The sequence below is a fragment of the Genypterus blacodes genome, unplaced genomic scaffold (genome assembly GCF_046128005.1).
Source record: "Genypterus blacodes isolate CSIRO-AG114 ecotype Tasmania unplaced genomic scaffold, CSIRO-AGI_Gbla_v1 ptg000201l_1, whole genome shotgun sequence".
Lineage (NCBI taxonomy): Eukaryota > Metazoa > Chordata > Actinopteri > Ophidiiformes > Ophidiidae > Genypterus > Genypterus blacodes.
The window spans coordinates 353525-377004 of NW_027467000.1; the positions used below are offsets into that span (position 1 = coordinate 353525).

General features: G+C 44.3%; 2 protein-coding genes and 1 pseudogene across 4 annotated transcripts; 1 reads left to right on the forward strand and 2 right to left on the reverse strand.

Annotated features, from left to right (window-relative positions):
- The first annotated feature begins 218 nt into the window (after nucleotides 1–218).
- LOC143015416 (high affinity choline transporter 1-like) lies at nucleotides 219–12825 on the forward strand. 3 transcript variants are annotated; one of them, XM_076169385.1, is made up of 10 exons: nucleotides 219–415; nucleotides 1305–1421; nucleotides 1635–1790; nucleotides 2219–2367; nucleotides 2755–2898; nucleotides 3061–3214; nucleotides 3306–3547; nucleotides 8192–8708; nucleotides 11386–11482; nucleotides 12748–12825. In XM_076169385.1, exons 1-9 carry the CDS (start codon nucleotides 232–234, stop codon nucleotides 11421–11423), a joined length of 1701 nt encoding a protein of 566 aa, XP_076025500.1. In that variant the 5' UTR covers nucleotides 219–231; the 3' UTR covers nucleotides 11424–11482; nucleotides 12748–12825. The 3 variants fall into 3 exon arrangements, with proteins under 3 accessions (XP_076025500.1, XP_076025502.1, XP_076025501.1); XM_076169387.1 differs by having other exon boundaries at nucleotides 3330–3547; XM_076169386.1 differs by lacking the exon at nucleotides 12748–12825 and having other exon boundaries at nucleotides 11386–12149.
- LOC143015420 (E3 ubiquitin-protein ligase TRIM21-like) lies at nucleotides 4651–7414 on the reverse strand (annotated as a pseudogene).
- A 3644-nt stretch (nucleotides 12826–16469) lies between the features above and the next one.
- LOC143015421 (E3 ubiquitin-protein ligase TRIM21-like) lies at nucleotides 16470–22073 on the reverse strand. Its single transcript, XM_076169394.1, has 2 exons — nucleotides 21828–22073; nucleotides 16470–18807 (listed from the first exon to the last, which is right to left on the reverse strand). The coding sequence occupies exon 2, from the start codon at nucleotides 18803–18805 to the stop codon at nucleotides 17171–17173; it is 1635 nt and encodes a 544-aa protein (XP_076025509.1). The 5' UTR covers nucleotides 18806–18807; nucleotides 21828–22073; the 3' UTR covers nucleotides 16470–17170.
- Between the last annotated feature and the right edge of the window lie 1407 nt (nucleotides 22074–23480).

Genomic DNA, 23480 nt, shown 5'->3' on the forward strand with positions numbered 1-23480 from the left:
CTCGATGCCTGATCCAGGCTCTTGATTTGCAGCTGCAAGAATCCCCTAACTGCTCAGTGACACTGCAATACTGAGGTTTTGGCTGGAGGCTGTGAACTGTGAATGTTTGCTGATATTCAAGTCCCAAATCAAGTTTGATTTGTTGCCTTGTTTTTCTGAGAAAGAAGTTGCTCAGGTAGGTTTACATTGACACACGTCTGGCCTTGTGATTCAGTGAAGTAGAGGGCCATCATGGCTGTCAACATCCCAGGGGTCATCTCCATGGTAGCTTTCTACCTGCTGGTCCTTGGAGTCGGCATCTGGGCGTCTTTCAAGTCCAAAAGGGAAGAGATCAGAGGAGGCGCTGCCAAGATGGAGATGGCCTTGCTCGGAAACCGAAACATCAACAAGGTGGTGGGGGTCTTCACCATGACAGGTGAACTCACTGAGTTATTCTGGAATTCAGAAATTTGGACAATCACACTATCAGCACATGCCCTAAATATGACCTTGAAGCAAATGGTCATTGATGAAATGATTGTTTATGGGTTTTTTAAGGAACTTCTAATAGACAAATAAATATTTCATGATGATATCCCTGAATAAGATGAAGCTCCATGCATACATCACCACTCAAATGTTCTAATGTGTAGGCGGCAATAGCTCAGTCGGTAGGGATTACGCTTGGGAACCGGAGGGTCGCCGGTTCGAGTGGACCAAGTAAGTGGACTGGTAGCTGGTGAGTTGCCAGTTTGCCTCCAGGGCACTGCCGAGGTGCCCTTGAGCAAGGCACTGAACCCCCAACTGCTCCAGGGTGCCGAATAATGGCTGCCCTGCGATAATTGGAGGTCGCTTTGGATAAAAGCATCTGCTAAATGACCGTAATGTTCCCTCATCCAGAAATGTTAATTTTTTGCCTATTTACCGGCTCATTTTGTGTTTGCGTGAAACATTTTTTGTTTTCCTACCAAGGTTGCGTTATTATCCTCCTCTTTGAAAGCTTCTGTTCTTATGTATACATTATTATCAAGTTCATTGGGATTGGCTGCTGCTTGCAACTCAGTCGCAGGTAACATGATGGTAATGAGATTCCGTTGCGCTAAACAAAACCGCGGTGACTTTGTGAAAGTGATTTAGCGTCAATCGGGATCAAAAAAATTAACAGCCCACTACTGTGAATCTGGTGGTTAGAGTCTGAGCTCTTTAAACTTTTGTTTTGCTTTAATTTTGTCTGAAAATACAATATAGACAAAGAGCTTGCAATGTATCAAGCAGAATGACTCTCTCTCTCCTTTTCTCTCTCTCTCCCTCTCTCTCTCCCCAAGCTACGTGGATTGGAGGAGGCTTCTTAAGTGCAATAACAGTGGCGGTCTACAACTCCTCTGGAGGCCTGATCTGGGCTGTTCGCCTTCCCATAGCGACTGTATTGGGGTTCATTCTTGGTAAATCTGATCCTTTAGATTATTTTACTGTGATTAAGTGCTGGAAGTGTTATATTCCTCTGAATCAGCATCAGATTAATTCCATATTAGTTGTATTTGCATGTCTCCTCCTCATCCAATCACACATTTGAATCCACCAGATCTGGATCCCTTGGAGGACTTGAGTGAACACGATGTTTACAGAATGAGATCTGTTTTTGTCTAATAATTAAGGTGGGATTTTCTTTGCTGGACCCATGAGAGACAGGAAGTATGTGACTATGCTGGATCCGTTCCACATCAAATATGGAAAAATACCAACCATGATTTTTTCCGTGGTTACTCTGCTGAGTGACATAGTGTGGGTGACGGCATCACTTCTTAGTTTAGGTGAGTCAAACTAAATCAGCCTATTTTCTCACTCCGTCTGAATGAGGATGATCTGCTTGGGGCAATTTTAGAGGATCATTGAATTTTGGCAAGTTGAAGTGTCTTTGGCAATGCTAAGCATCAGGGGAGCATGGAACAGAGATTGTGTCTCTCAAAAGTACAACAAAACAATGTCACTGACCTTGTTCAGGCATTATCTTCCTGAGGCTCATGACTTCTTGTAAAGCTATAAAATGTATTGGTTTAAACTTACAGTAAACAGAACTCTTACCAGAGTGGCACTACAAAGCATTATGTTCTTATGAGCAGTTTTACTTGTGGTTCTGAAGAAAGAATCACATCGCTTCTCATGCAGAACAAGAGCTAAATGTTATTTCTCCATGCATAAGAGCAACGTTTTTCAGGTATGAATCATGATGTGTTTACAGGAGCCACCATGAGTGTGATCCTGGATCTTTCCTTCAGTCTCTGTATCTGGATCTCTGCTGCTGTGGCCATTGTCTACACGCTGCTGGGAGGTCTTTACTCTGTGGCCTACACAGATATCATCCAGCTCATCCTCACGTTTGTCAGCTTGGTGAGTTTTCCTGCACACGGCTGCATGAGACAAGGCAAGGGGATTAGAAAAAAGCCAACAGTCAGTTTGTCATAAATGACTCCAATCCATGAGGCATGGGAAAGAAATCAGAACATCCATGTGTGATGGCAATAAGGGAATGCTCTTGTTTTTTTTAAAGAATGATGGCTGTATAACTGTGAGTTCAGGATACATAACCCAACTTTAACCATGAACTCAAAGCCCTAAAAAGTGGGAATTATCTTCTGGGATGGGTCAATCATCCTGTCTGTGGCCTTGGTGGTCCCTTCCAGATCTGTTCTGTGGCCTTGGTGGTCCCCTCCAGATCTGTTCTGTTAAACCAGATCAGCTTGGTGACTTGTATTCAGATGTTGCTTGTCTCTGCAGTGTGTGTGCTTCCCCTTTGTGCTGATGAGCCCCACCCATTCAGACATCACTCAGACGTTCTGGAACAACACAGTGCAGGCTCCCTGGGCCGGCAACATGCCAGCACACAAAGTTTGGATCTGGATCGACAGCGTGTGCCTACTGGTAAACTGCATTCTATTGTAAAGGAATCCATAATTACTGAGGTTTCAAATCTGTGGCTTCAGGAGATTTTGTAAACTACAGAAAGGTCAAAGCACTGGACAACTTGGTTTGAATACAACACATTGTCCCTTTGCTTTGAATTGACTTGCCTCTGGATTGCAGAGTCTGGGAAGCCTCGGCTATCAGGAGTTCCATCAGAGGACTTTGTCTGCCTGTTCCTCAGCCACAGCTAGGATCAGCTGCTTTGTCGCTGCTGCACTTTCTCTGGTATTCTTAATCCCTCCTGTTCTGATTGGTGCAGTGGCTGCATCCACAGGTGATTTTTAGGATGGGATCTAAACAGTTTCTCCTCTTTTGCCTCTGTCTATTTGTACATCTACACATTGTGCCCCCCTTATTTTTCAAAGGTTCCTTATCTGTTCATCCCTCAGACTGGAACCTGACTGCCTACGGTTCTCCGTCTCCATTGGAACGTGACGAGTGCAATTTGATCCTTCCCATCGCCCTCCAGATCCTCACTCCATCCTACATCTCCATCATCGGTACTGGAGCCATCGCTGCTGCCGTGATGTCCTCAACCGACTCTTCCTTGCTGTCAGCAGCCTCCATCTTCTCCTCCAACATCTACAAGAACATCCTGAGGACTCAGGTGAGAATAATCAAGCTGCTTCTACAACACCTGATCTTCCACCATCTATCTATCTATCTATCTATCTATCTATCTATCTATCTATCTATCTATCTATCTATCTATCTATCTGTCTGTCTGTCTGTCTGTCTGTCTGTCTGTCTGTCTGTCTGTCTATCTATCTATCTATCTATCTATCTATCTATCTATCTATCTATCTATCTATCTATCTATCTATCTTTCTTTCTTTCTTATACAGCTGCACTACATTGTCTCCACCAGTAGGACTTCACTACCATACACCATGTTGGATGAGGCCTCAAGCCTCATTGGCATGTAAAGCAGTGAGTCATAATGGGAGTAAATAATAGTTTGGCCGCTTGCTGCCAGCAGCGGCCGCTATGGTTCAGTGCTGGGGTTCAGTTTAGGGTTAGTGTCAAGTCAAGTCAATTTGAGCTCTATAGCCCAATATCACATCAATGTCTCAAAGGGCTTTACAGACCCACAACATCAGGAACATTTCAGACCCCAACCAAAGCTCTCTAGGAAGACAAGGAAAAACTCCAGAGAAAACCCCTGCTGTGCACACCGCTCACTGCACTGCTATGAAGACAGGAAGTAGGAAGTAGGACTTCACAGGTGTGTCAGTTTTAGCAGTTTTCCTTTGATGTGATTCCCTGAGGTTCAGTAAAGCTGAAGCTCAGGTTAAAGTGTTGAGCTGAACTCTGTTTGATGTCAGCTGAGATGATCATAACAAACAGCTGCCAGCCAATCAGAGACCAGCAAGTGTTCACAGCCGAGGTACAAAAGACAAAGTTAACCTATGTGCTGCAGTATTGATCGCCTGAAAGTCAAACAGGAAATCATTTTTAAGACACAGCTGACAGGAAGCTGGAGCTCACACAAGAGGTGTTTATTGTTTTTGTCCTGAAATCCCTGAATGTGACAAAGATGAATGAAAGAATTCAATTGATTCATAAACCACAACTCAACATTTGGTCTATTTACAATAGGGCTGCACCTAACGATGGTTTTTAAACAATTAATCTACAGATTTTTTCGATTAGTCAATTAATCTATAGATTATATATATTACGCAACATAGCAATTATTTCCCACAAAATAAATTTCAAATTTATCTCATTAATATTTCAATAATTTCTTCAATCATCTTCTCTTGAAAAAAAAAAAATGCAACAAAGATTTTCCATGCATTGTTCCACAAATAGCCACCTTTTGACTGATAATCTCCATTTTACAATCCAACATATTTGTTACAAATAAAAAACACATGAGGCAATGTGATATTCAAGTCACTTTCAGAAGAAATAACTTTGCAACCTCAGGTGTAGCAGCCCGACATAAAATAAAGTAAAGACAGCAGATCAGATCATCTGGACCTTAAATGACAGAGAATCATTACACATCAACTCCAGCAGGTTACCCAGTGTGACTGACAGCTGAGATGATCAGAGGGGCAGAGTTTTTACCACCATCATTAAGACAGGGACTGAAGTATGGGAGGAGCTTGTGAGTGAAGGAGCAGCCAGTGAAGGAGAAGATCAGAGCTGCAGCATCCACGTCATAGAAGGAGACCAGACCCTCCTCATACTCTACAAACACTCCAACCTTTTCTGGCTTTGACTTCAGACTCAGACGGATAGGAGGGTCATCATGAGCTGAGAACTTATTTTCATTCCTCAACCCCACAGCCCAGTTACCATCCTGAGGCTTCAGTGTTATGACTTCCTTCCTGTTGCTCGTCTCCGTGGTCACACCTAAATCCCACTCTGTCTTTCCTTTGACCTGAACCTCAAAGTAAAATCTTCCTGAGGAGAAACTCTGCTTTCCTAAAACACCAACACGTCGATTAAATCTCTGTGGTTTGTCTGGGAGTTTCTTCCTCACATCACCATGATGAACTTGTTTCTCATCATCAGACAGGATGAGTTTAGGATTAGCTGTATCAGGATCCAGAGTCACGTCCACTGCAAACTGCTGCATCCTCCTCAGCTCCAGCTTCTCCAGCAGCTTCTTCACCTCCTTACTGATGGTCTCCTCCAGCTGAGCCACAGCTTTCTTCCGGCTCCCCTCATGTGACCTTTGATGGACTCTGACCTGTGTCCAGTCCTTGGTGGGAGGAGCATTGATGGATGAGAAGCTCTGGAGGAGGTGGAGGTGATCTTCAGAGAGTAAGAGCTTCTCCAACTCAGCAGCTGTCACCGTCAGCTCAGAGAGTTCCTGCTGCAGCTCTTTGATGAAGTCTGCAGCCTGTTTCTTTGTGCTCTTCTGCTTCTTCTCCACGGTCTCCATGAAGTCGGCCTGGATGTCCTCCACATGCTGCTTCAGAGTGGTGAAGATCTGAAGTCTTCTGCTTTCTTTCTGTCTGCAGCTTCCCTGCTGAGCTTTTCTGACTGGTTGATCTCCTGGATCTTCAGTCGTCTCTGCTGCATCTTCTGCTGAATTTCAGCTACTGTCTTCTCCAGCTTGGCCTTCTTTCCTTCACATTCTTCTTTCAGAGGAACAAACTCATGGTTCTTGTGGTCTAAAACAGGACAGATGAGACACACACGGGTCTGGTCGGTCTTGCAGAAGAGCTCCAGAGGTTTATTGTGCTTCTTACACATCCTGTCCTCCAGGTTGTCTACAGGATGGATCAGCTGGTGGGATTTCAGGCGTGCTGCTGTCAGATGAGGCTCCAGATGAGTCTGACAGTAGGAGGCCTCACACTTCAGGCAGGACTCGATGGCTTTCACTTTGGTTACAGTGCAGACGTCACACTGAACTTCTCCTGGTTTGGCAGCTGGTTCCTCTGATCTTCCGCTGGCTTTGTTTTTAGTGGACTGTCTGAACTCAGCAGCCATCTCAGATATGAACATGTTGACATCCAGCTTAGGTCTTTTGCAGAACACCTTGTTACACATAGGACACACACACTGGACGTTACTGTTCCAGTGTTGAGTGATGCAGGTTCTGCAGAAGTTGTGTCCACATGATGTGGAGACTGGATCAGTGAAGACGTCCAGGCAGATGGAGCACATGAACTGATCTTCAGACTGCAGACGGCTGGCAGTAGACATGTCTGCTGAGAACAAAGGAGACAATGAGGGACAACAACTCTGGAATGACACGATCACTGAGAGTCTAACAGAACTAAGAGTCTGGAACCACAGCAGCAGCTTTAAAGCTCCTCAGTGATCAACATCTGATTACATTCAAGGAATGAAACATGGAGACACAACGTAGCTGTAGTTACATAGTTCTGACTGTGGGGGCGTCAGAGGGGAAACCACGGCTGTGACCTCAATCTAAAGGTCAAATCCTGGACTTCAGTCTCAGCTCTGTGTTGGTGGACTTGAATGTAACAGTTAGCATGTTAGCGTGACGTGTTATTGTGGGAAAGGTCCAGAGATCAATCATTAAGATTGATTGAATATTGATCAGGACAGAAATGAAGCTTTCGTCTCTTTGCTTCTATTCTGACTGTTTGACTTTGTTAAAGTTGACGTGACTACAGGCTACATTGCATCCACTTCATGTTGTCGTGGGTGAGTCTCACTGATTCACACACACAGATTAACACACTCACTTCCCACCGCTCTCTTCCCGCCGCTCTCTTCCCGCCGCTCTTTTCCCACAGCTAGCTCTTTTCCCGCTCTGATGTTGTAAATGCGTTGAGGAAGAAGGCCGATCCATCGGTCAGCTGGTTTGTCTTCAAGCAGCAGCGTGTGAACACTGAAACATGAGTGAAGCCTTTTAGAATGAAGGAGTGAAGTGAGCCGTGTGAGAGCAGCTCAGCTTTGGGCTTCATGCTGCTGAAACACTCAAGATTGTGTCTGGACTCACCAGAGTTTGGCTGAGACGCTGCTGTGCTGTGGACAAACTTCTGATCCTCACTTTGTGTTTCTCTGGAGGATCATCAGGTTGATGCTCCGCCTCTTTCTATTGTTTAATGGGTGCAGCTGCAGGTAACAAACAGGACAGACGCCTCGACACACAAGCAGAGGAAAAGAGGAAGACTCTCAGTAATGGAGGTTTCAGCTTTATAATGTGTGTGTGTGTGTGTGTGTATGTGTGTGTGTGTGTGTGTGTGTGTGTGTGTGTGTGTGTGTTTGTGTGTGTGTGTGTGTGTTTGTGTGTGTGTGTGTGTGTGTGTGTGTGTTTTGAAGCCATAGTTCCTTGATGTTTTGAATATAATTTGAATTTTTTTTACATTCTGATCTGAAAGCGTACCTGTTCTTACCTGACCTCACGTCTGAACACGTAAAATATGAATCCATCTCTTATCACGAATGTATAAGGAAAAAAGGAAGAAACCTCGGGAGGGGCATTTCCAAGACAGATTCCCTCTCCGCGAATTGCTGGGTGTGAAATAGGAACTTCCAGTGGGATCATACAGAGGTACAAAAAGGAATGCAAGGCAGTACACACAAACAGTCATGCATTAGAGAGAGAGGCAGAGAGAGGGAGAGGGAGAGAGGCAGATGGCAGAGGGAGCTGCCGAGTCCTGAAGGTGGAACACCTCAACATGAAGCCATCTATCAGGAGCCACGGAGCTGAGAAACTGGACAGAGAGAATCAGCTAATGTGCCCCATCCTCTTAATACACTCACACTATCACTGACTACAAATCTCCTTCTCCTTTTGTGTCCTCTCCTTTCTCAGGCTTCAGAGAGAGAGATCCAGTGGGTGATTCGTCTCACTGTGGTGGTCGTAGGCCTGCTCGGCGCAGCGCTCACCGGTGTGAAAAGCAACATCATGGAGATCTGGATTCTTAGCACGCTGATGATCTACATCGTAGTCTTTCCTCAACTGGTCTGTGTGCTGTTCCTGAACATCTCCAATGCTTACGGGGCTGTCGCGGGCTGTATTGTGGGGATTGTGCTCAGACTGTTATGTGGGGAGGCAGAAGTAGGGCTGCCAGCGGCCCTCCATTTACCAGGATGCACCCGTGAGGATGGAGTTTATGATCAATGTTTTCCCGTTAACACCATCTGCATGCTGAGTGCCTTTGGAACCACCTTGTTGTTCTCCTACCTGGCCTCTCTGCTCATCAACAAAGGCCGGCTTCCTGCAAGGTGGGACTCGTTTCTGGTCAGATCTCACCGAGCTCCAACCCGAGACAAAGACCACCACGCCGAGAAAATGAGTTTAAGGAGAATCGATTCAAAAGATGCCATAGGTGAGACCATGATGAGCTAATGTATGGGAAACATAAATAAAAAATAAAACAGACATAACCAACCATTAAAGTAAATTTGCTTTTCTGCTCGACCCACACGCAAATTTAAACCGGATTTTGGTTTGTTTGTGAGACATGACGGAATCCTTACAACTCATAATGTGAGATCACTCAGTCAATATTCTGTCCCAGCTATCCCACCTCAAGTCCAAGTAACAATGCTGGGCATGGGTCTGTTTAAGGATGAGGGGATTGCAGGTGTGCCCTTCCAGCCCGGACCTGGCGGACAGAAAGTCCAAGATCACAGTACTCAGGTGGGACACAGGAGGGTGTTCAGCCCCAGCTCCCTCAGCTTGATAACAAGTGGGGACTATCGTGATGTCGTGTTGACAGCTGAACTGAAATAGAAAGGAGGGTTGGCTTTGAGAGGAGTCTGAGCCACTCTCTGCATTATCCAACAGAGATGTTTGGCCTTCGTGCCAAGGTTCATTGTCTCCCTCTGTCAGGGCAGGGGCGGTGCTTAAGATAATACAAGAGCCTTCCTCGTCTGCCAGTCCAGGTCTGTCAGTCCCGGTCTGTCAGCCTTGTTACTCAGACACAAATCCATTATCTGTGACAAACCAGCAAGGACTAAACTTGCACATTAACCAGCAGGCAAAAGGCAACATGATGCTCTGACAGTCACACAGCTTCAGCCAAAAGTACTTTTATGCAATGGATGAATTTTACTACTGTGACATGGCTTTGTCTGTCTGGTTCCCTGAGCCTTACACAAGAAAGTGAGATTGTGACGTTTACTTACAACAATGACCAGGCAAGCCTAATCTTAACCCCAATTATCACCTCTCAATTCCAGAATCAGATATGTGCAAGTGGCTTCCAATTATTTCCTGCTACGATAACCCAACACCTCTTCCCCTTCAGTCATCTCTCTGGCCAATGAGCGTCAATTATTGAGTTATTTATGGGAACTGGAAGAAGTGGAAGTGTTGTTCAGTCTGTGGAAGTGATCTCAGCCGGCTGAGAGTGTTGAACCAGGGGGCTTGAGCAGAACAGTGTCAGGGGGCTGGATGCTCACGCAGTCCTGTTAAAGATACAACAAAACATGATACAGATATGGTAAAACATTACTTATTACATTCAGCATTTCTTTATTTGGGTCTGCCTGCTTTCATCTTGACTAGTTGGCCAATAATTCCTTAAAGGGGAATTTTGTAACCTCTGACTTCTTTTAGTAACCAATATGAGCTGCGTCTTTAATGTGACTGATTGTTTGCACCCATATAACTCGGTAAGACGCACACATTTGTGAAATGGTAAAGTCATGAGTTGTGAGAGCTCCATCTTGGAGCCTTCGCCCTTTGGATGAATTTTACTACAGTGACATGGCTTCATTTGTCTCGCTACCCGAGCCAAGACAAGAAAATGAGTTACGACTGGAATACTCACGCAATACTACAATGATTGACTTCAATGAAGATAATGGGACTTTCACAGCACTTTTTTATGTCAGTACATTTGGCAGATTTTTTACACTTCAGTCAAAACAGCAACCAAAATATGTGTAAAAGTTTAACTCTTTGTGTCGTACACCACACACTAAAATTGCAAATACACATCGAACAAAAAGTTCGAAAATTTGTGTTTGGTAGATTATTTCTCTGTTGTAACAATGCTTCTTGGCAATACATTTTATACCGTTGGAAAGCCTGTTTAGTTCCCTTTAAAATGGTTCCCCATTTGTAAGGAACATGCATTTGTGGGATGAGTAGCACAGCTGAGTATGTGGGTTGCGCTCATGAAAAATTTGCCAAATCTTCTCTGCCGATGCCAAACAGCTTATTCTGCTGTTGATATTGACTCTTGTTTGGTGTTGTTTGGTGGATTGGATGATTGAAGTCTATCAGTAACAAGGAAGAAACAAGACATATTGGCAATTTTACATTTTATTCATTTAACAAACAGTCAATAAAGCTGAACCCATGAACCTTACCTGGTGTCCAGCTAGTCCCTCTGAGAGCCCAGATAGAGGGAGGGTGGGTCACAGGTTTGTGGGTCTTAAAACTCTTTTAACCTTAAAACCTTGTAAACCTTTAAACCTTAAAACCTTTTAAACCTTCGAAACCTTAAAACACCAACCTTTTAAAACCAAGACCAGGCTGGTAACCAGCATGAGGAGGAGGTGCCAGGCTGTTGTGGCTGTGATTGGTTCTTCCACAAGCTACTGAGGCGCCTGACTGTTTGTTAAATGAATAAATTGTAAAATTGCCAACATGTCTTATTTCTCCCTTGTTACTGATAGACTTCAATCATCCAATCCACCTAACAACAACACCAAGCAAGAGTCAATAGCAACAGCAGAATAAGCTGTTTGGCATTGGCAGAGAAGATTTGGCAAATTTTTCATGAGCGCAACCCACATTCAGCTGTGCTGCTCCACCCACAAATGCATGCTCCTTACAAATGGGGGACCATTTAAAAGGTAACTAAACAGGCTTTCCAACGGTATAAAATGTATTTCCAAGACGCATTGTTACAACCGAGAAATAATCTACCAAACACAAATTTCCGAACTTTTTGTTCGATGTTTATAACGACTTTGACACTGTCAGATTTTGACAACAGCAAGTTACGCAGGAGGTCTGAACAATCACAATCCTAACTTCATGTTCGTCAGGTTCCATGACATGTACAAGACACGCCCACACTCACTAAGGCAGAGCCTTGAGAGCCAGACCACACTCTGCTCTCCCCAAGGCAACATAGACAGTAAGGTAAGAACATCCAAGGGTGAGCCACATTTTTTTTAACTGTTTGTATGGCTGAAGTGTTTCCTTTGTGGTTCTCTACTGCTTGAGGTTTGACTGCACATAATGTGTTCACTACATATCACAGTAACAGCAATCTAAAATATGATTAGGTAGAGCAGAAGGGTTAAAGTCAAGTAGTTTGCTCATCATGAATATTATTCTGCTCCATGATATTCACTAGAATGAATGTAGCAGCAAACACACTGGATTATGGACACACATTCATAGGAGGGAAATAGGACTATGCAACCTGATCTCTTAGACTGATGTTTTCTCACAATCAGGGCCAAACTTTCAGTGTTCTTTTCGTATATTCACATTATACAGGCAAAGCAAAATGTACTACATATGAAACAGGTCCTGGGTCTGCATAATGATAAAAGGAAACAGAGCCATTTACTCTAAGCTATGCTCAGGCATGACATCAGTCTCACCTGCATAGTAATATTTCCAAAACCGGTTTAGTTAACACAAAGCATGAGAGAGAATAACTAGAAAATTACTGAGGAAAGTGAATCTGCAGCCCGGGTTTAGGGTTTTTGTTTGGAGTGTGAACATGCATTTTCCATCCTTCTCTATTCTTTTCTATTTTTTCAGTCATTGTATATTCTATTCTATCCTATCTACATGCAGTAAAGACCTTCAACTTCCTTATCAAAACTGACTGAACGTTTTTGGGACTGCATTCCATTCCAATTTCCTGGCAGACATTGATTGAGTTACACACACAGAACTACAGGGATTCCTGTTTTGTTACCCAAAACTTTCAACTTTTCAAAATGTATTCATTGCTTTAACCAGAGTGCAGTTGAAGTTGTGTAACAGTACTGAGCGGATGAAATGCCTCTGTGGAATATACATGTGACGATGAACACAGACAATGAGAATTTTCACCTCAGCTTTAAACCTATTCTAAAAGAGACTCCAGTGGGTTGATAGTGTTGCTCTGACTCTCCTGATGTGTAAGTACTCATCCTTTCTACTCCTAAAAGTCAAACCTTTTTTGTTGCTGGCTCGATGCCTGATCCAGGCTCTTGATTTGCAGCTGCAAGAATCCCCTAACTGCTCAGTGACACTGCAATACTGAGGTTTTGGCTGGAGGCTGTGAACTGTGAATGTTTGCTGATATTCAAGTCCCAAATCAAGTTTGATTTGTTGCCTTGTTTTTCTGAGAAAGAAGTTGCTCAGGTAGGTTTACATTGACACATACATCTTGCCTTGTGATTCAGTGAAGTAGAGGGCCATCATGGCTGTCAACATCCCAGGGGTCATCTCCATGGTAGCTTTCTACCTGCTGGTCTTTGGAGTCGGCATCTGGGCGTCTTTCAAGTCCAAAAGGGAAGAGATCAGAGGAGGCGCTGCCAAGATGGAGATGGCCTTGCTCGGAAACCGAAACATCAACAAGGTGGTGGGGGTCTTCACCATGACAGGTGAACTCAATAATTCTGGAATTCAGAAATTTGGACAATCACACTATCAGCACATAACCTACATATGACCTCGAAGCAAATGGTCATTGATAAAATGATTGTTTATGGGTTTTTTAAGGAACTTCTAATAGACAAATATTTCATGATGATATCCCTGAATAAGATGAAGCTCCATGCATACATCACCACTCTAATGTGTTCCCTCATTCAGAAATGTTAATTTCTTGCCTATTTACCGGCTCATTTTGTGTTTGCGTGAAACATTTTTTGTTTTCCTACCAAAGGTTGCGTTATTATCCTCCCCTTTGGAAGCTTCTGTTCTTATGTATACATTATTATCAAGTTCATTGGGATTGGCTGCTGCTTGCAACTCAGCAGCAGGTAACATGATGGTAATGAGATTCTGTTGCGCTAAACAAAACCATGGTGACTTTATGAAAGTGATTTAGCCTCAATCGGGATCAATACATCAACTGCCCACTACTGTGAATCTGGTGGTTAGAGTCTGAGCTCTTTAAACTTTGCTTTAGCTTGCAATGTGTCAAGCAAAATGACTCTCTCTCTCTCTCTCTCTCTCTCCCCCCCCCCCCCCCCCCCCCCCCCCCACACCCCCTCCTCTCTCTCTCTCCCTCTGTGTGTGTGTGTGTGTGTGTGTTGATCCCCCAGCTACATGGATTGGAGGAGGCTTCTTTATTGGAATAACAGAGACGGTCTACAACTCCTCTGGAGGCCTGATCTGGGCTGTTCGCTTTCCCATAGCGACTGTATTGGGGTTTATTCTTGGTAAGTCTGATCCTTTAGATTATTTTACTGATATTAAGTGCTGGAAGTGTTATATTCCTCTGAATCAGCATTATCTTAATTCCATATTAGTTGTATTTGCACGTCTCCCCTCGTCCAATCACACATTTGAATCCACCAGATCTGGATCCCTTGGAGGACTTGAGTGAACACGATGTTTACAGAATGAGATCTGTTTTTGTCTAATAATTAAGGTGGGATTTTCTTTGCTGGACCCATGAGAGACAGGAAGTATGTGACTATGCTGGATCCGTTCCACATCAAATATGGAAAAATACCAACCATGATTTTTTCCGTGGTTACTCTGCTAAGTGACATAGTGTGGGTGACGGCATCACTTCTTAGTTTAGGTGAGTCAAACTAAATCAGCCTATTTTCTCACTCCGTCTGAATGAGGATGATCTGCTTTGGGCAATTTTAGAGGATCATTGAATTTTGGCAAGTTGAAGTGTCTTTGGCAATGCTAAGCATCGGGAGCATGGAACAGAGATTGTGTCTCTCAAAAGTACAACAAAACAATGTCACTGACCTCATTCAGGCATTATCTTCCTGAGGCTCATGACTTCTTGTAAAGCTATAAAATGTATTGGTTTAAACTTACAGTAAACAGAACTCTTACCAGAGTGGCACTACAAAGCATTATGTTCTTATGAGCAGTTTTACTTGTGGTTCTGAAGAAAGAATTACATCGCTTCTCATGCAGAACAAGAGCTAAATGCTATTTCTCCATGCATAAGAGCAACGTTTTTCAGGTATGAATCATGATGTGTTTACAGGAGTCACCATGAGTGTGATCCTGGATCTTTCCTTCAGTCTCTGTATCTGGATCTCTGCTGCTGTGGCCATTGTCTACACGCTGCTGGGAGGTCTTTACTCTGTGGCCTACACAGATATCATCCAGCTCATCCTCATGTTTGTCAGCTTGGTGAGTTTTCCTGCGCACGGCAGCATGAGGCAAGGCAAGGGGATTAGAAAAAAGCCAACAGTCAGTTTGTCATAAATGACTCCAATCCATGAGGCATGGGAAAGAAATTTAGAACATCCATGTGTGATGGCAATAAGGAAATGCTCTTGTTTTTTTTAAAGAATGATGGCTGTATAATTGTGAGTTCAGGATACATAACCCAACTTTAATCATGAACTCAAAGCCCTAAAAAGTGGGAATTATCTTCTGGGTTGGGTCAATCATCCTGTCTGTGGCCTTGGTGGTCCCTTCCAGATCTGTTCTGTGGCCTTGGTGGTCCCCTCCAGATCTGTTCTGTTAAACCAGATCAGCTTGGTGACTTGTATTCAGATGTTGCTTGTCTCTGCAGTGTGTGTGCTTCCCCTTTGTGCTGATGAGCCCCACCCATTCAGACATCACTCAGACGTTCTGGAACAACACAGTGCAGGCTCCCTGGGCCGGCAACATGCCAGCACACAAAGTTTGGATCTGGATCGACAGCGTGTGCCTACTGGTAAACTGCATTCTATTGTAAAGGAATCCATAATTACTGAGGTTTCAAATCTGTGGCTTCAGGAGATTTTGTAAACTACAGAAAGGTCAAAGCACTGGACAACTTGGTTTGAATACAACACATTGTCCCTTTGCTTTGAATTGACTTGCCTCTGGATTGCAGAGTCTGGGAAGCCTCGGCTATCAGGAGTTCCATCAGAGGACTTTGTCTGCCTGTTCCTCAGCCACAGCTAGGATCAGCTGCTTTGTCGCTGCTGCACTTTCTCTGGTATTCTTTATTCCTCCTGTTCTGATTGGTGCAGTGGCTGCATCCACAGGTGATTTTTAGGATGGGATCTAAACAGTTTCTCCTCTTTTGCCTCTGTCTATTTGTACATCTACACATTGTGCCCCCCTTATTTTTCAAAGGTTCCTTATCTGTTCATCCCTCAGACTGGAACCTGACTGCCTACGGTTCTCCGTCTCCATTGGAACGTGACGAGTGCAATTTGATCCTTCCCATCGCCCTCCAGATCCTCGCTCCATCCTACATCTCCATCATCGGTACTGGAGCCATCGCTGCTGCCGTGATGTCCTCAACCGACTCTTCCTTGCTGTCAGCAGCCTCCATCTTCTCCTCCAACATCTACAAGAACATCCTGAGGACTCAGGTGAGAATAATCAAGCTGCTTCTACAACACCTGATCTACCACCATCTATCTATCTATCTATCTATCTATCTATCTATCTATCTATCTATCTATCTATCTATCTATCTATCTATCTATCTTTCTTTCTTTCTTATACAGCTGCACTACATTGTCTCCACCAGTAGGACTTCACTACCATACACCATGTTGGATGAGGCCTCAAGCCTCATTGGCATGTAAAGCAGTGAGTCATAATGGGAGTAAATAATAGTTTGGCCGCTTGCTGCCAGCAGCGGCCGCTATGGTTCAGTGCTGGGGTTCAGTTTAGGGTTAGTGTCAAGTCAAGTCAATTTGAGCTCTATAGCCCAATATCACATCAATGTCTCAAAGGGCTTTACAGACCCACAACATCAGGAACATTTCAGACCAAAACCAAAGCTCTCTAGGAAGACAAGGAAAAGCTCCAGAGAAAGCCCCTGCTGTGCACACCGCTCACTGCACTGCTATGAAAACAGGAAGTAGGGAGTAGGACTTCACTGGTGTGTCAGTTTTAGCAGTTTTCCTTTGCAGTGATTCCCTGAGGTTCAGTAAAGCTGAAGCTCAGGTTAAAGTGTGGAGCTCTGTTTGATGTCAGCTGAGATGATCATAACAAACAGCTGCCAGCCAATCAGAGACCAGCAAGTGTTCACAGCCGAGGTACAAGAGACAAAGTTTACCTCTGTGCTGCAGTATTGATCGCCTGAAAGTCAAACAGGAAATCACTTTAAGACACAGCTGACAGGAAGCAGGAGCTCACACAAGAGGTGTTTATTGTTTTTTTCCTGAAATCCCTGAATGTGACAAAGATAAATGAAAGAATTCAATTGATACATATACCACAACCCAACATTTGATCTATTTACAATAGGGCTGCACCTAACGATTGTTTTTCTAACAATTAATCCACAGATTTTTTCAATTAGTCAATTAATCTATAGATTATATATATTACGCAAAATAGCAATTATTTTTCCTAAAATAAATTTCAAATTTATCTCATTAATATTTCAATAATTTCTTCAATCATCTTCTCTTGAAAAAAAAAAAAATGCAACAAAGATTTTCCATGCATTATTCCACAAATAGCCACCTTTTGACTGATAATCTCCATTTTACAATCCAACATATTTGTTACTAATAAAAAACACATGAGGCAATGTGATATTCAAGTCACTTTCAGAAGAAATAACAGTGCAACCTCAGGTGTAGCAGCCCGACTTAAAATAAAGTAAAGACAGCAGATCAGATCATCTGGACCTTAAATGACAGAGAATCATTACACATCAACTCCAGCAGGTTACTCAGGGTGACTGACAGCTGAGATGATCAGAGGGGCGGTGTTTGTACCACCATGATTAAAACCGGGACAGAAGAATGGGAGGAGCTTGTGAGTGAAGGAGCAGCCAGTGAAGGAGAAGATCAGAGCTGCAGCATCCACATCATAGAAGGAGACCAGACCCTCCTCATAGTCCACAAACACTCCCACCTTCTCTGGCTTTGACTTCAGACTCAGAAGGACAGAAGGTCCAGCACATCCTCTGTACTCATTTCGATCCCTCAACCAAAGATTCCAGTAACCATGCTGAGGCCTCAGTGTGATGATTCCCTTCCTGTTGCTTGTCTCCGTGGTCACACCTAAATCCCAGTCTGTCTTTCCTTTGACCTGAACCTCAAAGTAAAATCTTCCAGAGGAGAAACTCTGCTTTCCTAAAACACCAATAGTTTCAAATCTCTGTGGTTTGTCTGGGAGATTCTTCCTCACATCACCATGATAAACTTGTTTCTCATCATCAGACAGGATGAGTTCAGGATTAGCTGTATCAGGATCCAGAGTCACGTCCACTGCAAACTGCTGGATCTTCTTCAGCTCCACCTTCAGCAGCTTCTTCACCTCCTTACTGATGGTCTCCTCCAGCTGAGCCACAGCTTTCTCCATGCTCCCCTCATGTGACCTGTGATGGACTCTGACCTGTGTCCAGTCTTTGGTGGGAGGAGCATTGATGGATGAGAAGCCCTGGAGGAGGTGGAGGTAGTCACCAGAGAGTAAGAGCTTCTCCACCTCAGCAGCTGTCACCGTCAGCTCAGAGAGTTCCTGCTGCAGCTCTTTGATGAAGTCTTCAGCCTGTTTCTTTGTGCTCTTCTGCTTCTCCTCCACGGTCTCCATGAAGTCGGCCTGGATGTCCTCCACATGCTGCTTCAGAGTGGTGAACATCTGAAGTCCTTCTGCTTTCTTTCTGTCTGCAGCTTCGCTGCTGAGCTTTTCTGACTGGTTGATCTCCTGGATCTTCAGTCGTCTCTGCTGCATCTTCTGCTGAATTTCAGCTACTGTCTTCTCCAGCTTGGCCTTCTTTCCTTCATATCCTTCTTTCAGAGGAACAAACTCATGGTTCTTGTGGTCTAAAACAGGACAGAGTGAACACACACAGGTCTGGTCGGTCTTGCAGAAGAGCTCCAGAGGTTTATTGTGCGTCTTACACATCCTGTCCTCCAGGTTGTCTACAGGATGGATCAGCAGGTGGGATTCCAGGCGTGCTAGTTTCAGATGAGGCTCCAGATGAGTCTGACAGTAGGAGGCCTCACACTTCAGACAGGTCTTGATGGCTTTCACTTTGGTTCCAGTGCAGAAGTCACACTGAACTTCTCCTGGTTTAGCAGCTGGTTCCTCTGATCTTCCGCTGGCTTTGTTTTTAGTGGACAGTCTGAACTCAGCAGCCATCTCAGATATGAACGTGTTGACATCCAGCTTAGGTCTTTTGCGGAACACCTTGTTACACAGAGGACACACACACTGGATGTTACTGTTCCAGTGTTGAGTGATGCAGGTTCTGCAGAAGTTGTGTCCACATGATGTGGAGACTGGATCAGTGAAGGCGTCCAGGCAGATAGAGCACATGAACTGATCTTCAGACTGCAGACGGCTGGCAGCAGACATGTCTGCTGAGAACAAAGGAGACAATGAGGGACAACAACTCTGGAATGACACGATCACTGAGAGTCTAACAGAACTAAGAGTCTGGAACCACAGCAGCAGCTTTAAAGCTCCTCAGTGATCAACATCTGATTACATTTGTAAAACCCGGAAGTCCCGCCCTTTGGTCCAACGACAGAGCCAATGGGAACGGGCAAAGGCCGGTAGAATGTTTCCATTTTTGGCAACTTGAAATTATTGTTATTGTTTTGTAGTTGAAATGATCTCGTTTATCTGACTCCATACGATAAAATATTAGTTTGCTAGTGATAATTTTGTCTCAAATCGGTTGATTCTGTACATAGATACGCCAATCGTCTGTTACGAATAAGAAGTTTTGGTTTCGGACCAGCAAAGGATCAGTTTCTATCAGTGCGGGAATTCGTGATGAATTTAGTATTGATTCTACGATCTTATTTACTTTAGGATGATGTTATTTGTTCGAACCGAGAATACTTCCATCTCTAAAGAATTGCTTACTGGCCAGGTAACTAATTCCCTAATGCCTTCCAGTGAAGTTTTGGGTTGCGAGAAAATGAATAGCGAAATGTCCTTCTAACTTTGTCGACGGGCTTCTTCCCCATTACGTTGGACACAAGTGTGTCTAGTAAGTGATATTCGTCATACCCTTGAACTAGCTCAGAGGCTTCAACTAAACGTGGTCAAAGAGCCTTATGTTGTACTTTAACGCAGAGGTTAAATTGACATTGCCACGGACGCGTGATTTCTAAGGTTTTCTTTTCCTTTGAACTCAGAGACGTAATTCCACAGTTGTCTTGAAAACGTGTTTTAAAAACATATTCTTATTAATCCAGAGGCCGTTCATGCGTATTTTGGCGAGTTCTATTTCTCAGATCCCTTTCTCACCAAGTCAGAGGCGTGGTGCGCGTAAAGTTCTCCAAACCCAATTCAGCTGAATGTTTCCTACTCAGTAACCTCTTTTCGCCCTATTGAGTAAAGCAAGCCGAAAAGTCTTTACCAGTTGAAATAACGCGGACACGCAAGTATCTCTGAAAAGCCGAAGTCATAACACAAACGGTAAAACCGAGATAAATCAAAGTTGAACAATCATCAATTTATTTAACTTTGAAACGTTTTGAAAGTCTCCGAATGAAAGAAATATCACTAGTCATTAACAGTTGAATTCCCAGCACAAAGTATATCAGAATCTAAATATACCTTTTGTCTATGTTAAAAAGCAATGAGCAGTTAACGCAACATTACTACACTGGACAACCTTTAACGGACGAACCCAGAATTGTCTAACGCACGGCTGTACGTGGGATGCACAGCACATGCGGGTCTCCCTCTACGGGAAAGGACCCTTGAATGTCTAACACACGGCTGTACGTGGGACACACAGCACATGCGGGTCTCCGGCTAACGGATCAACCTTAAAATGTTTAACGCACGGCTGTACGTGGGACGCACAGCACATGCGGGAACCCCCTCTACGGGAAAGAACCTTGAATGTTTAACGCACGGCTGTACGTGGGACGCACAGCACATGCGGGTCTCCGGCTAACGGATCAACCTCAAAATGTCTAACGCATGGCTGTACGTGGGACGCACAGCACATGCGGGTCTCCGGCTAACGGATCAACCTCAAAATGTCTAACGCATGGCCGTACGTAGGACGCACAGCACATGCGGGTCTTCCTCTACGGGAAAGAACCTAGAATTGTCTGCTTCTCTGCCTTAAGTACAGAGTGGGCAGGAGGGCAGGAGGTCATTAAATTACTTATTCTTTTGCTGGGGATGTGCCTTGAAGGGTGAGGAGCTATGTGTCCTGTCCTGAGTGCTGCTGTCTGCAAATATGTTACAAAACAACTATACAATACAATCTGCATTTCTATAGTAGTCACACATGTAAAATGAAGAGACCTCAGACAGGTGTAGTGAGTGAGTGAGTGAGTGTGTGTGTATGTGAGCTTAGTGTGTGTGTGTGCCTGTGTGTGTGTGAGACAGACAGAGCCCTTGATGGGCGAAGTGTTAACCGTCTTTGTCTCGAAGTTCAGGTAGTTATCCTCCACTTCTAGTCATATGTATGTTTCTTGGGCCTTCTCTGGTGAGTCTACTGAGTGTTGTGTATTTGGCTCAGACGATTTGGAGCCAGTATCTTGAGTGTGAATGTTACCTTATGTTGACCATACAATTCTTATATTTACAATAAATAGATTATATTTTATATCTTACACGTTCAAGGAAGGAAACATGGAGATAGCTGTAGTTACATAGTTCTGACTGTGGGGGCGTCAGAGGGGAAACCACGGCTATGACCTCAATCTAAAGGTCAAATCCTGGCCTTCAGTCTCAGCTCTGTGTTGGTGGACTTGGTTCTAGTTTCTGCTGCTTATCAATTGTAACAGTTAGCGTGTTAGCGTGACGTGTTGGTGTGAAGGTCCAGAGATCAATCATTAGGATTGATTGAATATTGATCAGGACAGAAATTCAGCTTTTTTCTCTTTGCTTCTATTCTGATGGTTTGACTCTGTTAATGTTCACGTGACTGCATTCCATTCACTTCCTGTTGTCCTGGGTGAGTCTCACTGATTCACTGGCTTAACGCGCTCATTTCCTGCTGATCTTTTCCCGCCGCTCTTTCCCTGCTCTGACGGTCTAAACATGGTGAGGAAGAAGGCCGGTCCATCGGTCAGCTGGTTTGTCTACATTACATTACGATCATTTGGCAGACGCTTTTATCCAAAGCGACTTATATTACATTACATTACCACCCTTCGCAGAGGGGGGAGCAATTGAGGGTTCAGTGCCTTGCTCAGGGGCACCTCGGCAGGGCACTGAACCGGCAACCCTCCGGTTCCCGAGTCTACCAACTGAGCTACTGCCTGTCTACAAGCAGCAATGTGTGTGAACACTGAAACATGAGTGAAGCCTTTTAGAATGAAGGAGTGAAGTGAGCCGTGTGAGAGCAGCTCAGCTTTGGGCTTCATGCTGCTGAAACACTCAAGATTGTGTCTGGACTCACCAGAGTTTGGCTGAGACGCTGCTGTGCTGTGGACAAACTTCTGATCCTCTGGCTTCTCTTCTGCTTCAGTCCAGTCGACTGCAGCTCTGCTCTCTGACTCACTGACTCACTTTGTGTTTCTCTGGAGGATCATCAGGTTGATGCTCCGCCTCTTTCTATTGTTGAATAATGGGTGCAGCTACAGGTAACAAACAGGACAGATGCCTCGACACACAAGCACAGGAAAAGAGGAAGACACTCAGTAATGGAGGTTTCAGCTTAATACGTACCTGTTCTTACCTGACCTCACGTCTGAACACGTAAAATATGAATCCATCTCTTATCACTAATGTATAAGGAAAAAAGGAAGAAACTTCGGGAGAGGCATTTCCAAGACAGATTCCCTGTCCATGAATGGCTGGGTGTGCAATACGAACTTCCAGTGCGATCATACAAAGGTACAAAAGGAATGCAAGGCAGTACACACAAACAGTCATGCATTAGAGAGAGAGGCAGATCCTCTTAATACACTCACACTATCACTGACTACAAATCTCCTTCTCCTTTTGTGTCCTCTCCTTTCTCAGGCTTCAGAGAGAGAGATCCAGTGCGTGATTCGTCTCACTGTGGTGGTCGTAGGCCTGCTCGGCGCAGCGCTCACCGGTGTGAAAAGCAACATCATGGAGATCTGGATTCTTAGCACGCTGATGATCTACATCGTAGTCTTTCCTCAACTGGTCTGTGTGCTGTTCCTGAACATCTCCAATGCTTACGGGGCTGTCGCGGGCTGTATTGTGGGGATTGTGCTCAGACTGTTATGTGGGGAGGCAGAAGTAGGGCTGCCAGCGGCCCTCCATTTACCAGGATGCACCCGTGAGGATGGAGTTTATGATCAATGTTTTCCCATTAACACCATCTGCATGCTGAGTGCCTTTGGAACCACCTTGTTGTTCTCCTACCTGGCCTCTCTGCTCATCAACAAAGGCCGGCTTCCTGCCAGGTGGGACTCGTTTCTGGTCAGATCTCACCGAGCTCCAACCCGAGACAAAGACCACCACGCCGAGAAAATGAGCCTAAGAAGAATCAATTCAAAAGATGCCATAGGTGAGACCATGATGAGCTAATGTATGGGAAACATAAATAAAAAATAAAACAGACATAACCAACCATTAAAGTAAATTTGCTTTTCTGCTCGACCCACATGCAAATTTAAACCGGATTTTGGTTTGTTTGTGAGACATGACGGAATCCCTACAACTCATAATGTGAGATCACTCAATCAATAGTCTGTCCCAGCTATCCCACCTCAAGTCCAAGTAACAATGCTGGGCATGGGTCTGTTTAAGGATGAGGGGATTGCAGGTGTGCCCTCAATTCCAGAATCAGATATGTGCAAGTGGCTTCCAATTATTTCCTGCTACGATAACCCAACACCTCTTCCCCTTCAGTCATCTCTCTGGCCAATGAGCGTCAATTATTGAGTTATTTATGGGAACTGGAAGAAGTGGAAGTGTTGTTCAGTCTGTGGATGTGATCTCAGCCGGCTGAGAGTGTTGAACCAGGGGGCTTGAGCAGAACAGTGTCAGGGGGCTGGATGCTCACGCAGTCCTGTTAAAGATACAACAAAACATGATACAGATATGGTAAAACATTACTTATTACATTCAGCATTTC